The 17,466-nt window shown below is 36.9% G+C and overlaps 1 protein-coding gene and 2 pseudogenes across 1 annotated transcript; 1 reads left to right on the top strand and 2 right to left on the bottom strand.

Moving 5' to 3' along the window:
- The first annotated feature begins 1,894 nt into the window (after window positions 1–1,894).
- LOC120858042 (olfactory receptor 6C1-like) lies at window positions 1,895–2,872 on the top strand. Its single transcript, XM_040233928.1, has one exon. It carries the CDS (start codon window positions 1,895–1,897, stop codon window positions 2,870–2,872), a length of 978 nt encoding a protein of 325 aa, XP_040089862.1.
- Window positions 2,873–11,213: 8,341 nt separating this feature from the next.
- LOC120858041 lies at window positions 11,214–12,225 on the bottom strand (annotated as a pseudogene).
- A 3,281-nt stretch (window positions 12,226–15,506) lies between these two features.
- On the bottom strand, window positions 15,507–16,328 carry LOC120858040 (annotated as a pseudogene).
- Window positions 16,329–17,466: the final 1,138 nt, after the last annotated feature.

Raw genomic sequence — 17,466 nt, 5'->3', positions numbered from 1 at the left:
ATGGGTTTTTGTTTTTACTGCAGTCATGATGAAGTTCTTACATGATCTTAGATGTCAGCAAGCACAGTCAAGAGTGAAATGGATCATTCCAGAAAAAGTTCAGGTTGTTTTAAACTCAAAATTTACCCAGGATATCAAATTACCACCAATATTCTGTTCTCTTCTATGACAGAATAACCTAGCATATAAACATACCACAGAAAATGATCATCAGGTAAGAGGGAAAGATAGAGAATTGGAACACTGTTTAGTAATGCTGAGGGTGCAAATTGCCTTGAGGATATATGTTTATAGAAGTTGATTTTCACATTCAGTGAGCTACAAGACTGATTTGACAATGAGATATTCATTTAAAAATGAATTTTTAAAATTCATTTTAAAAAAGAACAAAAGGATTGAAAGGAATATGAAGCTTGTTATCCTAAATTCCACAGGCCTAAGGGGAAAACTCTATTTACTGAGAGAACTCTTAGCTTCCTTTTAAAATGAACGCATGTTATCATTACCGTTATATAGGAAGACAAAAATAAGGGCATTTCCTTACTACTTCTTGGGTTATTCCAAAGTACTAGCAAAATAGACCTTCTATTAAGGAATATTAATGTAGATAAAAGGAAAAATCTAAAAGTATAACATGCAGTAGAAAGATACACACAGACACACACAAACAAACATGTATATATTTAAAGTGACAGAGACAGAGAGAGAACAATAGCATCATTTAGATAGGAGACATTCTGAAGAAAAAAAAATGTTCTCAGGAAGATGATTTTTTTAATGCTTTATTTTAGATTTTTCATACACTTTGGTCTTCTTAGCCCATGACACAGATCCAGTCTGCTAAACATGTACTCTGCCTTCTCTGAACTCTGGACTCTCTACAGTGGTCCTCAAACATTTCAGCACTAAAGACAGTTTACGTGGGAGAAAATTATTCTATGGACCGAGGGCAGGGGTGTGGTTCAGGATGATTCAAGTGCATTACATTTATTGTGTACTTCATCTCTTTTATTATTACTCAACTCTACCTTGGATCATCAGACATTAGATCTCAGAGGTTGGGGACCACTGCTTTAATATCTGAGGAGGTCATGACGATGAATCCATTAGATATGGCTTCAGATAAGGAGTAGGAGCTTGGGGGGTAAGTGTGAGTCAGAGTGAAATCTTAGAAATTGTTTCCATTACTGAAGATTTAAGTCCAATAACTTTCATTTGGGAGACAGATCCAGCTAAGTGATCTTTTTCCTGACATTTTTGAATTTTATATAGGTTAACTAGCAAATAACAATACAAAACTAGGTGAAAGATTGAGAAATAATATAATTTTACCAGGTTTGAAGAAAAGACAAGATTCTCAATAGGAAAGAAAACTTTTAGGGAAGGATTTTTAAAAATTTAACAGGTAGCATTTCTTTTCCAGTATTTCAAACACTGAGGGGGGTTCAGGATGGGGAACACGTGTATACCTGTGGTGGATTCATGTTGATGTTAGGCAAAACCAATACAATATTGTAAAGTAATTAACCTCCAATTAAAATAAATAAATTTATATTAAAAAAGAGAAAAGCCTAGGTTAAAATTCTTGCTCTTCCCATTTAGGGGATGTGATTTGGATAAAATTTTTAAAAGTACTTTTAGCATAGTTCCAATCAGTAAAATGGAGATTTTAAAAGAAACATTCTATTGAAAACATACACAGTGTCATATAGTAAGAAATTCTTCTAAAGAGAGTTCTCTATTTGTATTAAGTTGTTTCAAAGATCTCCCAAGTTAAATCAGTATGGCATAACACATTCAGAAATAAATTCCAGTGTAGTCCATGAATAATTCTCTTTTCTTTAAGTTCTTCTGTTTCTGTTTTCTCTTGAAAGTTACTCAGAAGAAGAAGAAAATGAGAAACTACACGGAAATAACAGATTTCATCCTCCTGGGACTGTCAGATGACCCACAAGTTCAGGTTGTGATCTTTGTCTTTCTGCTCATCACCTACATGCTCAGCATCACTGGGAACCTGACCATTATCATCCTGACCCTGCTGGATGTCCACCTCCAGACCCCCATGTATTTCTTCCTCAGAAGTTTCTCCATATTAGAAGTATCATTTACAACTGTCACTATACCCAGGTTTCTGGCCACCATTATTACAGGAGATAAAACTATTTCTTATAATGACTGTATGGCTCAGTTATTTTTTTTCATTCTCTTGGGAGTCACTGAGTTTTATCTTCTGGCTGCCATGTCTTACGACCGCTACATTGCTATCTGCAAACCGCTGCATTACATGACCATCATGAATCATAGAGTGTGCACACTGCTTGTCTTGGCTTCTTGGCTGGCTTCATTCTTAAACACATTTCCATTACTCATGTTCTCCCTACAGCTTGATTATTGCAAGTCCAATGCTATCGACCATTATACCTGTGATTTTTCCCCCCTTTTACAACTTTCTTGTTCAGACACCAAATTCCTAGAGATAATGGTGTTTTCTTGTGCTGCGTTTACTCTGATGTTTACTTTGGCCTTAATAATTCTGTCCTACACATATATCATCAGAACAATTTTGAGGATCCCTTCTACCACTCAGAGGACAAAGGCCTTTTCCACGTGTTCTTCCCACATGATTGTCATCTCCATCTCTTATGGCAGCTGCATTTTCATGTACATGAATCCATCAGCAAAGGACAGGGTCTCTTTGAGTAAGGGAGTAGCTGTGCTAAATACCTCAGTTGCCCCCATGCTAAACCCATTTATCTATACCTTAAGGAATCAGCAAGTCAAGCGAGCCTTCATGGACATGGCAAGGAAGAATGTACTTTTCTCAAGAAAAAAAAAAAAAAAAGTCCTATTCCATAAATTGGAGGCACAGTGAAATGCAATTAAATAAAACTCAGAACCTTTCAAAATATATTAATTTACATAGTCTCCATAGAGCTATTTTTTCATTACTCATACTTTCATTGACAGCAATGTCACAAGCATATTATATACATTTTTTTTTTCTATTCAAATTCCCATCCTTCTCTCACAAGAGACATGGGTTCAATCCCTGGGTGCATAAGATCCTCTGTAGTAGGAAATGGCAGCACACTCCAGTATTCTTGCCTAGAAACTTCTATGAACAGGGGATCCTGATGGCCTATGGTCCATGTTGGCACAAAGATCTGGCATGATTGTGCACCTGCACGTATGTGTTCCACTCTGCAACTAGAAAACTGCCATTTCCTTCTTTGAAACTTTTAAAATTCCATTTCTTCCACAATATTTCTTGGGAAATTAAATTCAGACAGAAAGAGGCAGAGCAAGAATATTCAAGAGAGACCTTTTTCATTATTTCATTCTTTCTAGAAATTCAGGAAATAATAAATCATGTTAAACACTATTTTTAATTTACTATACAAGACCATGAGCATAAACTGACCATCTTATTAGAGTATTACACATATTATTCTCTCCATACTAAGACTTACTCAGTAATTACATGAAAAACAGCACAACTAAAAAAATAATGGAACTATACTTTCTTGAGAAATCCAAAACTTTTCTCATTATGCAACTTAAAATCTCTCTGCCATATAATTTATCAATTTGAGAACAATTATGAGTATATACTTTCAAGAAAACTATGAAATTGTCTTTATTTTGGGGGAACTGTTTAATTAACACATATAACAATGATTTATAATAAAAGCCTGAAGAATTAAATATTATTGGAAACCATATGTGACTGTTGCTATAGTCAGTTGTATATTTAACACTTGATGTCAAGCTGTTTTTGGTAAATAACCAACAGCTGACAGTTTTTACAACTTTCTCATATTAGTGGTTATTTTGAGTTTATATTGTACACATATAATGCATCCAATTACCTAATTAAATGATAAACAATTAATAGGGATAAAAATGCTAAATGACAAAATTTTACTGTGTATAAATTTGAGATTTTCTTTTGCTGAAAATTTGTATTTTCACTCTGTTTTAAGCATTATAATACAGCATTGTATTTAAAAATGTATTGATTACAATTTAGAAGATGATTATACAAGATCTTACAACTCTGGCACTAAAGTTTTTTTGTTTTCTTTTTTACATTTCCATGAAGTCAAAATTTCTAATAATATTGAATGTTACGCAAACTCATCTTGCATTTTCTAATCATTTTTCTAGAAAGACTGTAATTGTAATTCATTGAGCTAAATTCTTCTTGATATGTATGTATTATACTCAGTTGAGAGACTTAGATCCATATTATGCTGAAAAACAAATAAAAAAATTTTTAAAAATACTGGAGTTTTCCAGTTTGGAGAGAGTCATGAAGTTACTATTTCCTACCTTTTTGTTGAAACAATAATTTCTAGTTAACTGGAAATATTTGAAAATACTGAGGTTGAGGATTGATTGATGAAGTGGGTTTTGATACCTGAGTGAACTTCCAGATGTTCAGTTGGTTTTAGAAAAGGCAGAGGAACCAGAGATCAAATTGCCAACATCCTCTGGATCATAGAAAAAGCAAGAGAGTTCTAGAAAAAGATCTATTTCTGCTATATTGACTATGCCAAAGCCTTTGACTGTGTGGATCACAATAAACTGTGGAAAATTCTGAAAGAGATGGGAGTACCAGACCACCTGACCTGCCTCTTAAGAAACCTATACGCAGGTCAGGAAGCAACTGTTAGAACTGGACATGGAACAACAGACTGGTTCCAAATAGGAAAAGGAGTACGTCAAGGCTGTATATTGTCACCCTGCTTATTTAACTTATATGCAGAGTACATCATGAGAAACATTGGGCTGGAAGAAGCACAAGCTGGAATCAAGATTGCTGGGAGAAATATCAATAACCTCAGATATGCAGATGACACCACCCTTATGGCAGAAAGTGAAGAGGAACTAAAAAGCCTCTTGATGAAAGTGAAAGAGGAGAGTGAAAAAGCTGGCTTAAAGCTCAACATTCAGAAAACGAAGATCATGGCATCTGGTCCCATAACTTCATGGGAAATAGATGGGGAAACAGTAGAAACAGTGTCAGATTTTATTTTGGGGGACTCCAAAATTACTGCAGATGGTGAATGCAGCCACGAAATTAAAAGACGCCCTCTCCTTGGAAGAAAAGTTATGATCAACCTAGATAGCATATTGAAAAACAGAGACATTACTTTGCCAACAAAGGTCTGTCTAGTCAAGGCTATGGTTTGTCCAGTGGTCATGTATGGATGTGAGATTTGGACTGTGAAAAAATCTGAGCGCCAAAGAATTGATGCTTTTGAACTGTGGTGTTGGAGAAGACTGTTGAGAGTCCCTTGGACTGCAAGGAGATCCAACCAGTCCATTCTAAAGGAGATCAGCCCTGGGTGTTCTTTGGAAGGAATGATGCTAAAGTTGAAACTCCAATACTTCGGCCACCTGATGTGAAGAGTTGACTCATTGGAAAAGACTCTCATGCTGGGAGGGATTGAAGGCAGGAGGAGAAGGGGACGACAGAGGATGAGATGGCTGGATGGCATCACTGACTCGATGGACGTGAGTTTGAGTGAACTCCAGGGATGGTAATGGACAGGGAGGCCTGGCGTGCTGCGATTCATGGGGTCACAAAGAGTCGGACTCGACTGAGCAACTGAACTGAACTCAATAAACTAGCTAGTTATATTACCAGGAATTAAAAGAACTGTAAAATTATTACAAAAGATATGAGGGAGTTTATGCTGGTATCAGATAATGTGACTCTCTATATAATTCTACACAAACACTTTAGTGGTTATTATAAAGGTTTAAATCAGTATAAGCATTTTAATTATCTGTTTCAGAAATCAACACAATTTGTGTCTAAAGGGCACTATTTTAATAATTTAGAATTTGCAGACCTTATTGTCCAGATGATATTAATCAACTCTACCCCTCTGTAATATAAATGCAGCTATAAACAATGTGTGAATGAAAGGGCTCAGTTCAGTTCAGTTCAGTCGCTCAGTCATGTCCGACACTTTGCGACTCCATGAATCACAGCACGCCAGGCCTCCCTGTCCATCACCATCTCCCGGAGTTCACTTAGACTCAGGACCATCGAGTCCGTGATGCCATCCAGCCATCTCCTCCTCTGTCGTCCCCTTCTCCTCCTGCCCCCATTCCCTCCCAGCTCAAAGTCTTTTCCAATGAGTCAATCTTTGCATGAGGTGGCCAAAGTACTGGAGTTTCAGATTTAGCATCATTCCTTCCAAAGAACACCCAGGGCTCATCTCCTTCAGAATGGACTGGTTGGATCTCCTTGCAGTCCAAGGGATTCTCAAGACTCTACTCCAACACCACAGTTCAAAAACATCAATTCATCAGTGCTCAGCCTTCTTCACAGTCCAACTCTCACATCCATACATGACCACAGGAAAAACCATAGCCTTGACTAGATGGACCTTAGTCGGCAAAGTAATGTCTGTGCTTTTGAATATACTATCTAGGTTGGTCATAACTTTTCTTCCAAGGAGTAAGCGTCTTTTAATTTATGGCTGCAGTCATCACCTGCAGTGATTTTGGAGCTCAAAAACATAAAGTCTGACACTGTTTCTACTGTTTCCCCATCTATTTCCCATGAAGTGATGGGACCAGATGCCATGATCTTCGTTTTCTGAATGTTGAGCTTTAAGCCAACTTTTTCACTCTCCTCTTTCACTTTCATCAAGAGGCTCTTTAGTTCCTCTTCACTTTCTGCCATAAGGGTGGTATCATCTGAATATCTGAGGTTTTTGATATTTCTCCCAGCAATCTTGATTCCAGTTTGTGTTTCTTCCAGTCCAGTGTTTCTCATGATGTACTCTGCATATAAGTTAAATAAGCAGGGTGACAATATACAACCTTGACGCACTCCTTTTCCTATTTGGAACCAGTCTGTTGTTCCATGTCCAGTTCTAACTGTTGCTTCCTGACCTGCATACAGATTTCTCAAGAGGCAGGTTAGGTGGTCTGGTATTCCCATCTCTTTCAGAATTTTCCACAGTTTACTGTGATCCACACAGCCAAAGGCTTTTGCATAGTCAATAAAGCAGAAATAGATCATTTTCTGGAACTCTCTTGCTTTTTCCAGTGGATGTTGGCAATTTGATCTCTGGTTCCTCTGCCTTTTCTAAAACCAGCTTGAACATCAGGGAGTTCATGGTTCACGCATTGCTGAAGCCTGGCTTGGAGAATTTTGAGCATTACTTTACTAGCGTGTGAGATGAGTGCAATTGTGCAGTAGTTTGAGCATACTTTCACCACCAGACACATCCACAACTTGGCTTTGTTTCCACTTAGGCTCAGCCTCTTCATTCCTTCAGAGCTATTTTCCCACTCTTCTACAGTAGCACATTGGACCCCTACTGACCTCAGGGCTTCATCTTTCAGTGTCATATCTTTTAGCTTTGTCATACTGTCCATGGGGTTCTCAAGGCAAGAATGCTGAAGTGGTTTGCCATTCTCTTTTCCAGTGGACCATGTTTTGTCAGAACTCTCCACAATGACCTGTCTGTGTTTGGTGTGTTCAGTTCAGTTCAGTCACTCAGTTGTGTCTGACTCATTGCAATTCCATGGACTGCAGCATGCCAGGCTTCTCTGTCCATCACCAACAGCTGAAGCCCACTCAAACTCAGTTCCATCGAGTCAATGATGTCATCCAACCGTCTCATCCTCTGTCATCCCCTTCTTCTCCTGCCTTCAATCTTTCCCAGCATCAGGGCCTTTTCAAATGAGTCAGTTCTTCACATCAGGTGGCCAAAGTATTGGAGCTTCAGCTTCAGCAATGAATATTCAGGACTGATTTCCTTTAGAATTGACTGGTTTGATCTCTTTGCAGTCCAAGGGTCTCTCAATAGTCTTCTACAACACCATAGTTCCAAAGCATCAATTCTTTGGTGCTTAGCTATTTTTATGGTCCAACTCTCACATCCATACATGACTACTGGTAAAGCCATAGCTTTGACTAGATGGACATTTGTCAGCAAAGTGATGTCTCCATTTGTTTGTTTGTTTTTTAATATGCTGCTGGGTTGTTCATAGTTTTTCTTCCAAGAAGCAAGCATCTTTTAATTTCATGGCTGCAGTCACCATCTGCAGTGATTTTGCAGCCTACAAAAATAAAGTCTCCCACTGTTTCCATTGTTTACCCATAAATTTGCCATGAAGCGATGGGACTAGACACCATGATATTAGTTTTTTGAATGTTGAGTTTAATAGATGGATGTGTGGATCACAGCAAATTGTGAAACATTCTTAAAGAGATGGGAATACCAGATCACCTTACCTGCTTCCTGCAAAACCTGTATGCAGGTGAAGAAGCAACAGTTAGAACCAGACTGGAATATCAGACTGGTTCAAAATTGGGAAAGGAGTACATTAAGCCTGTATATTGTTACCCTGCTTATTAAATTTATATGCAGGGTACATCATGAGAACTTCTGGGTTGGATGAAGCACAAGCTAGAAACAAAATTACTTGGAGAAATATCCTTAACCTCAGATATGCAGATGACACCACCCTTATGGCAGAAAGAGAAGAGGGGTTTAAAAACCTCTAGATGAAGGTGAAAGAGGAGAGTTGAAAACCTGTCTTAAAATTCAGCATTCAGAAAGTGAAGATCATGGCATCTGGTCCCATCACTTCATGCAAATAGATGAAGGAAAAAATGGAAACAGTGACAGATTTTACTTTCTTGGGCTCCAAAATCACTGCAGATGGTGACTGCAGCCATGAAATTAAAAGACACTTGCTCCTTGGAAAGAAAGCTATGATAAAACTACACAGCATATTAAAAAGCAGAGACTTAGCCAACAAAGGTCCATCTAGTCAAAGCTATGATTTTTCCAGTAGTCATGTACGGATGTGAGAGCTGAACAATAAAAAAGGTTGAGTGCTGAAGAATTGATACCTTTCAACTGTGTGACTGGAGAAGACTCTTGAGAGTCTTGAGAGAGAGCAGGAGATCAAACCAGTCAATCCTAAGGCAATCAACTCTGAAGATCCATTGGAAGGACTGATGCTGAAGCTGAAGCTCCAATAATCTGGCCACCTGATGCAAAGATCCAACTCATTGGTAAAGACCCTGAGACTGAGAAAAATAGAAGGCAGGAAGAGAAGGGGATGACATAGGATGAGATGATTGGATGGCCAAACTCAATGACCATAAGTTTGAGTAAAACTCTGAGAGATAGTGAAGGACAGGGAAGCCTGGAGTGCTGCAGCCCATGGGGTCACAAAGAGTGAGATACAGCTTAGCGATTGAACTGCAACAACAATCTGGTTCTTTTGCCTCTTTAATGATATATCTTACTTGCTTTCCCAAATGTTGCATAGAGATTAATACATGTAAGTTTTCCACATCTTGAGTTAAATTTGAAATTTTGTTTTGCTAATTCCTGGTTCATTAACTCTAGGTCTTCACAGCTTATTGTTGCTGTAGTACAGTTGTGATAATATACCTACAAAGTTATGCTAATTTATTCTATGCTAGTATTTATATCTTCTTTCTGATTTGTAACTTTGCATATTTTTCTCTCTTTGTTTCATGTTAATTTCTGAGAAATTTATCATTTTTCTTATTATTTCATTTCTCTTAAAATTTGAAAGAATTCATGTTTATATTTATTTAGCTTTTAAATTTGTTTAATTTTCTATCCTTAGTAAATACATGTTCTATATACTTTAAAATAATTTTATGGTTTATGAAATTTTTATAATGAGCAGGAATTTATTTTTTGTTCTGTTTATTTTTTAAAAATAATTAATGTCTATGAATAAAAGTGTTTCCCAGGTGGCACTAGTGGTAAAGAATTTGCCTGCCAATGCAGGAGAAGCAAATCATGTTAATTCGATCCCTGGGTCAGGAAGATTCCCTGGAGTAGGAAAGAGGAACCCACTCCAGCATTCTTGCCTGAAAAATTCCATGGAGAGAGGACCCTGGAGGGTTACAGTCCATGAGATCACAAACAGTGGGACATGTTGAGCGATTGTGCACAACACATGCATAAAAATTCTTTACTTTCTTCCGTGTATAACTTTTTATACTTTATTGAATTGTTATGAAGTGTCTATCTCATCTGTATTTTTTAACTTTCAAAGAATTAATCTGTGTTCACTACTTAACATTATCTATAGCATTAGTGGTTATTATTATAGAATTTGAGTTGTAAAAGCCATCTTTGAGATATACATGCACATTCAGTCAGTCGCTTCTGACTCTTTTTGACCCCATGGATCATAGTCTCCTCCTCCCCCAAGTCCCTCTAACCATGGAATTTTCCCAATACTGGAGTAGGTTGCCATTTCCTATCTAGAGGATCTTTCGGACCCATGGATTGAATTCACATCTTGGCTTTCCTGAATTGGCAGGCAGATTATTTATCCCTTTGCCACCTGTGTGTGTGTGTGTGTGTGTGTGTGTGTGTGTGTGTTAATTGCTCAGGAATTCTTTGCAACCCCTTGGACTAGCCCACCACCAGGCTCCTCTGTCCATGGGATTTCCCAGGCAAGAATACTGGGGTCGGTTGCCATTTCCTCTACACATGGATGTTTAAACCCAAGTCCTTGTTACCTGTAATTCAATAACTTACCCCTCTTTATCCTCCTTTATTTGCTTTTCTGGAAATCCATGGGTTATAATTACTTATCTTCATTTTTGATTTTTCTGTGTCTCTGATAACTTGTGACTACTCCCATTTTAAATTATGATCTAAACTATAAATGTGAGATTTTATTCTACAGTTTTTTTGTGTTCAGTGTATTTTCCCAAAGTATTAGAAATGATATTATCTTCTCTCCCAATTGATCCCTATAGTTTTACATCATGCCCTCATCATTTCTACTCAATATTTTAGCACAAGATTTTAACTGTTGAATTTTTATAGAATATTATGAATATTTGAGTATAGTAATCAGCAATATTATGCTACTAACTTTATGTAAGACGAAAGAGTTGTTTTTTATTATGCCAAAAACTTTAATATATTATATCATGTTTATCTACAAAAGAATTTATGAGAAATATACTTTCATTTTCTTTACAGAGATAAACCTCCCTCCAGAAGATAAGTAAAAACCAAAGGAAATAATGGAGTTGATTAAGGTGCAACTTAAGTAAATCTAAGGAGGAACAGAGAAATATAATGTAACTGAAATATAGATTATTAAAAAATAAAGAAACTTAAAAGCATCAATAGAAAGGTTTATGGGCAATTCACCTTTTACATTGTATTTTACTTCTTTAATAATGATGCAATTATTTTGATTGAGTCATAACAGGATTTCTTTATTTGCTTATTTCTCAGTGTGTAAATTAATGGATTCAACATAGGTGAAATGGAAGAAATGAGCCGTGAAACCACCTTATTAATAGTGACTTTTTCCTTGGTTGTAGGATTCATATAGATGAACATGCATGTGCCATACTTGATGGAAAACACAATCATGTGGAAAGAACAAGTGGAAAAAGCCTTTTTTCTTTGCTGGGCAGAAGGGAATCCTAAAATTGTCTTCATAAAATAAATATAGGATAGAACTACACACATGAGTGTCAAAATGGGGGTCAGCACTGCACAGATTAAAACTGTTTGTTCCACGAACCATGTATCTGAACAGGACATCTTCAGGAGGGGAGAAGAATCACAGAGAAAATGATCAATGACATTGGAGCCACAGAATTTTAGATTTAGCCCCAGTCTAAGTGGGGAGGCTATGACCAACAGTCCAGCCAACCAAGAGGAAAAAAACAAATCTCTGGCAGACTTTGCTGCTCATAATGGTCACTTAATGCAGGGGTTTGCAGATGGCCATGTGGCAGTCATAGGGCATGGCAGCCAGAAGAGAAAATTCTGTTACTGCAAAGAAGTCAGTAAAAAACACCTGTCTGATGCAAGCGCTTATATAGGATGGTATTATCACCTGTTGCAATGTTATACAAATATCTAGGGATACGGGAAGTTGTGAATGAGATCTCTAAGAAGGAGAAATTTTGTAAAAAAAAAAAAAAAAAGTACATGGGTGTTTTCAGGTGGGAATCCACAAAGGTGAGTATGATGATGATGAACTTCCCAGTCACACTCAGCTCGTATCTGATAAAAAGAAAGAAAAAGTAAATTAATTAAAAGTTAAAAGTAATTAACCTCCAATTAAAATAAATAAATTTATATTTTAAAAAATCAGAACCTGTAACTCAGGGTCATCTGTCAGTCCCAGTAGACTAAAGGTGTTACTGTATAGTTTTTTCATCACTGGTGACTTCTATCGAATCTGCATTGCCAGTAATTCAGAGATTATTGTTCAGAGTATATGATGTCTATAAACTCTAATTTAATCAGCTCATCTTCACTATATTTTCATATTATATTTTAGATCATAATATGCAGATGATTTCATTTGTTGCTAACATAGTGTGCTTTTTCAGTAGCAAAATGTCATTTGGCTCCTCAAATTCTTCCCTATTCAGAGCTAAGTAAAAATCAAAACAGAACCAAAAAACTAAACAAATTAATGCTTTTCATTACAGATTTGATCCTTGTCAAAATGCTAATACATAATATGTAATTTGAACTCTAAAGAGTCTTGTCAGAACATGGAGTCTCTGCACAAGTTTTATAAGATTTTTTTTTTTTGATAAGTGTATTTTCTGCTAAAATGATGCTAAACATTACACAGAAGACCACATACAAATTTCCTTTTCCTGTTTTCCTTCCACATTTCTTTGTCATTTTGCAAACTGTTGTGCAAAATGCAGTATTTTCGATATAATTATTGTAGTTTTACAAGAAATGCTTTAATAAAGTAACTTTAAAATTACACATAAGATGTTTCTATGTAATCTCTTTTCCCTTTCTGATTGCTTGGATCCATTAGCTCCTCTTCACTTCTGTCTATACATGCTCTTCCTGTTTTCTGCACAATTCCTACAATTTTATATAACATCTTTCCCTTAATGAATACAAAGTTTCTGTTTCTAGTAATGGAGTTTTTCTGACAACATATTAAATTTATTATCAAATATAGGTACTTATATTTATAAACTACTCCTAAACATATCTGCTTGCACAAATCATATGCTTGTCTGTTGCATTGTAGGTAAAGCAAAGTTATGATATTCACCTACTATGCCATCCTTCTCGTTTTTCCTGTGTGCTAATAGGATCCATTTGTTAACCATGCAATCTGAGCCAGGTATTAGAGTAAGCTCTTGTCTTGTATGTTTTTGTCCCATATTCCCCAGTTTAACTGATTAAGAGGTGAAAAGCAAAGGAGAAAAGGAAAGATATAAGCATCTGAATGCAGAGTTCCAGAGAATAGCAAGAAGAGATAAGAAAGCTTTCTTCAGTGATCAATGCAAAGAAATAGAGGACAAGAACAGAATGGGAAAGACTAGAGATCTCTTCAAGAAAATTAGAGATACCAAGGGAACATTTCATGCAAGGATGGGCTTGATAAAGGACAGAAAAGGTATGGACGTAACAGAAGCAGAAGATATTAAGAGGAGGTGGCAAGAATACATGGAAAAACTGCACAAAAAAGGTCTTCACGACCCAGATAATCATGATGATGTGATCATTAATCTAGAGCCATACATCTTGGAATGTGAAGTCAAGTGGGCCTTAGAAAGCATCACTACGAACAAAGCTAGTGGAGGTGATGGAATTCCAGTTGAGCTGTTTCAAATCCTGAAAGATGATGCTGTGAAAGTGCTGCACTTAATATGCCAGCACATTTGGAAAACTCAGCAGTGGCCACAGGACTGGAAAAGGTCAGTTTTCATTCCAATCCCAAAGAAAGGCAATGTCAAAGAATGCTCAAACTACCACACAATTGCACTCATCTCACATGCTAGTAAAGTAATGCTCAAAATTCTCCAAGGCAGGCTTCAGCAATGCGTGAACCATGAACTCCCTGATGTTCAAGCTGGTTTTAGAAAAGGCAGAGGAACCAGAGATCAAATTGCCAACATCCTCTGGATCATGGAAAAAGCAAGAGAGTTCCAGAGATACATCTATTTCTGCTTTATTGACTATGCCAAAGCCTTTGACTGTGTGGATCACAATAAACTGTGGAAAATTCTGAAAGAGATGGGAATACCAGACCACCTAACCTGCCTCTTGATAAATCTGTATGCAGGTCAGGAAGCAACAGTTAGAACTGGACATGGAACAACAGACTGGTTCCAAATAGGAAAAGGAGTGCGTCAAGGTTGTATATTGTCACCCTGCTTATTTAACTTATATGCAGAGTACATCATGAGAAACGCTGGGCTGGAAGAAGCACAAGCTGGAATCAAGATTGCTCGGAGAAATATCAATAACCTCAGATATGCAGATGACACCACCCTTATGGCAGAAAGTGAAGAGGAACTGAAAAGCCTCTTGATGAAAGTAAAAGAGGAGAGTGAAAAAGTTGGCTTAAAGCTCAACATTCAGAAAACGAAGATCATGGCATCCGGTCCCATCACTTCATGGGAAATGGATGGGGAAACAGTGGAAACAGTGTCAGACTTTATTTTTTAGGCTCCAAAATCACAAAGAGTTGGACACAACTTAGGGAGTGAAGAACAATAACAAAGAAGAGGAGAATGCGGGAGAAATAGGGTTACCCTAACTTGACAGGACTTTTTTTAACTGAGATGTTTCATTATTTTAAAAATAATTTTGACAATTTACATTTCAACAGACACTGTGACAACAGACATATTCCAAGAGTTCTAATAAGCAAGAGAGTAAGAACTCTTTCACATTCTAAATATCTCTCAGTTTTTGATTTGACTGTAAATAAGTTTAACTAAGTTTTCATAGATTTATATATTTGCTGCTAAATTTGATTTGGTCTTAGGCCAATTACCACATCCTATTATTCTTTACCTTTTGAATTACTTATCTATACTGTTCCTATATGTAAGAGCTCTTTTTATAGCTTAGATGTTAATCTAGAACATGCTTTTTCACTGCATATGGTATAATTTGACTTACAAATGTTTTATTTTGCTATATTTATGTCTACTGTCCTTTATTGCTATATTTCTTTCCAAAAAGTATTGCATTAACTTACGGTGCCATCAAGTATGAATATATAATTTCACTTCAACATTGACAGTCACGGTAATAAAAAGCTATAAATTTGCTATTTTAGTAGATCTAAAATGCTATTTTATAGTTTCTTTTTTATTTCTCTGATTACTGTCAAGGATGAACAATTTTTTCTATGTATTTATTTACTAACTGTATTTCCTCTCAGTAAAAAAGATATTTCTCTTCTCCACATTCTTATGATGTCTATATTTAAAAATTGATGTGATAAAATATGTGAATAAATTTTATTGAAATATAGTTTCTCTTTTGTAAGTAGATTCAACTCTAATTGGTCTTAATCTATTTATTCTTTTCCCTTCTCTTTGTAAGAGAAGCAAATTTTTATTTCCTTGTTTCACAAACAAATCTGGCTGAGTTGGCTGCTTTTTGGTGATTAGCCAGAAACCAAATTCCATATCCTTATTCAACTCCTCTGACTCTTGCTTTACCTCAGTCTTGGTGGAGGCTGCTGGCAGTCACAAACGCAGATGAATCAGCCAAGAAGGCCTTGACCTTTTCAGCACGTTGAAAGGTGTAATCTATCTCTTCAGACAGAGCCAAGACCCGCTTGCCACCATTGATTATAGAATGGGGTACGGATACAGCAGTTGGGTAACGAACATGTAGACATATGCAGGCAATATTGCAGACACCTTCCAGGAAGTGAGAATGCCAAGTTTCCTTTGTGATGTCAAGCACTTCAGGACTGTGCATGCTACCACTGTCAAACACCTACTGGGATGATCAGCCCAAAGGAGAAGAGGGGGATGTTCAGAAACATGGCTTTCCTGACTCCTACTTTGTCTCCAGTCTCAATCAGAGGCCCATTACTCAGGATTTCAACGGGGACCTTGGAGATTTTAGTGGCAAATCCTAAAGCCTTGAAGAAGGAGGTCTTCTCAGGCTCCAGACCAGTGATCTGGGATGGTACAGTAACTTCACAAAGGGCTATGGCACCAGCACAGGTGGCAGCTGGCAATATGGCCAGCAGCATGCCCCTGATTTCAGTGAGGTCCTGCTTGGTGAACACAAAGCCCAGGTTCCCCTGGATGTGAGGCAACAGTTTCTCCAAAGCTGGGTTGTTTTCCAGATGTCCTTGGATGACCTTGTGGATCATCATTCCCTACCCATCAGCACCATTGTTTTCCCTTGGAGGGACATGCAGACCTGCTGCATGTCCTTGGAGTCCACATTGTCTACTCCCCAAATGAATCACTTTGAATAATCATCCAGGAGTTGGACGATTTTAAGGAAGAAGTTGGACTTGGGCATCAAGGCAGTGCATCACTGATTGCCACACAGGATTTAAACATGATGTCACTCACAGAAGGGTGCCTAGTGAGAGTCTGTTTTTTTTCTTTTAATGTGTTCCTAAAATGTACTTATATATAGCTTATATAGAACATTTCTGTTTATACATTTAATGAAATTATGATGTTTTCTTTTGCAATGGCTTGGATTGGTTTAATTTAGGCTGAAATTATTTAGGATATTTTAAGAGTTCGTGAGAATTTTTTTTTCTGGGTGCATCCACTCTTTGTTTTTTTTTAATATAAAGTTATTTATTTTAATTGGAGGTTAATTACTTTACAAGATTGTATTGGTTTTGCCATACATCAACATGAATCTGCCACAGGTATACATGTGTTCCCCATCCTGAACCCCCCTCCCTTCTCCCTCCTCATACCATCCCTCTGGGTCGTTTAAGTGCACCAGCCCCAAACATCCGGTATCATTTATTTCTCATGACACTAATTCTACCCTGGGTATCTTTATCTTATAGCTAAAATATTGTGAAAGTATATTGAGTCAAATTCGTTCAGTCATGTCTGACTCTTTGCAACACCATGGATGCTACCCCACCAGGCTCCTCCATCCATGGAATTTTTCAGGCAAAAATACTGGAATGGTTTGACATTTCCTTCTCCAGGGGAACTTCCTGATCCAGGCATCGAACCCAGGTCTCCTGCAATGCAAGCAGATTTTTTATCATCTGAGCCACCGGAGAAGTTCATATATATAATATATGAAAGTATATTAACATATACTTAGCATATATCACTGCTTCCCCACAATTAGTATTGTAAAACCACAGAATCAGAATCATTTTTCTAAAGACCACATATGATTAATTCTCCCCTAGGTGTTGTGGAAAAAAATGTTTTGAAATGTTATTAATTAAGAGTTATCCCCTATAAAACACTGGTGAAAGAAATCAAAGAGGACACTAACAGATGGAGAAATGTACCATGTTCATGGATCAGAAGAATCTATATAGTGAAAATGAGTATACTACCCAAAGCAGTCTATATATTCAATGCAATCCTTATCAAGCTACCAACAGTATTTTCCACAGAGCTAGAACAAATAACTTCACAATTTTTATGGAAATACAAAAAACCTCCAATAG

The sequence above is a fragment of the Oryx dammah genome, unplaced genomic scaffold (assembly GCF_014754425.2).
Source record: "Oryx dammah isolate SB20612 unplaced genomic scaffold, SCBI_Odam_1.1 HiC_scaffold_29, whole genome shotgun sequence".
Taxonomy (NCBI): domain Eukaryota; kingdom Metazoa; phylum Chordata; class Mammalia; order Artiodactyla; family Bovidae; genus Oryx; species Oryx dammah.
This window is presented reverse-complemented; position numbering and strand designations above follow the sequence as displayed.

Excerpts from the sequence above, each read along its gene's own strand:
- LOC120858042 (XM_040233928.1), top strand. The coding sequence starts at position 1,895 with ATGAGAAACTACACGGAAATAACAGATTTCATCCTCCTGGGACTGTCA.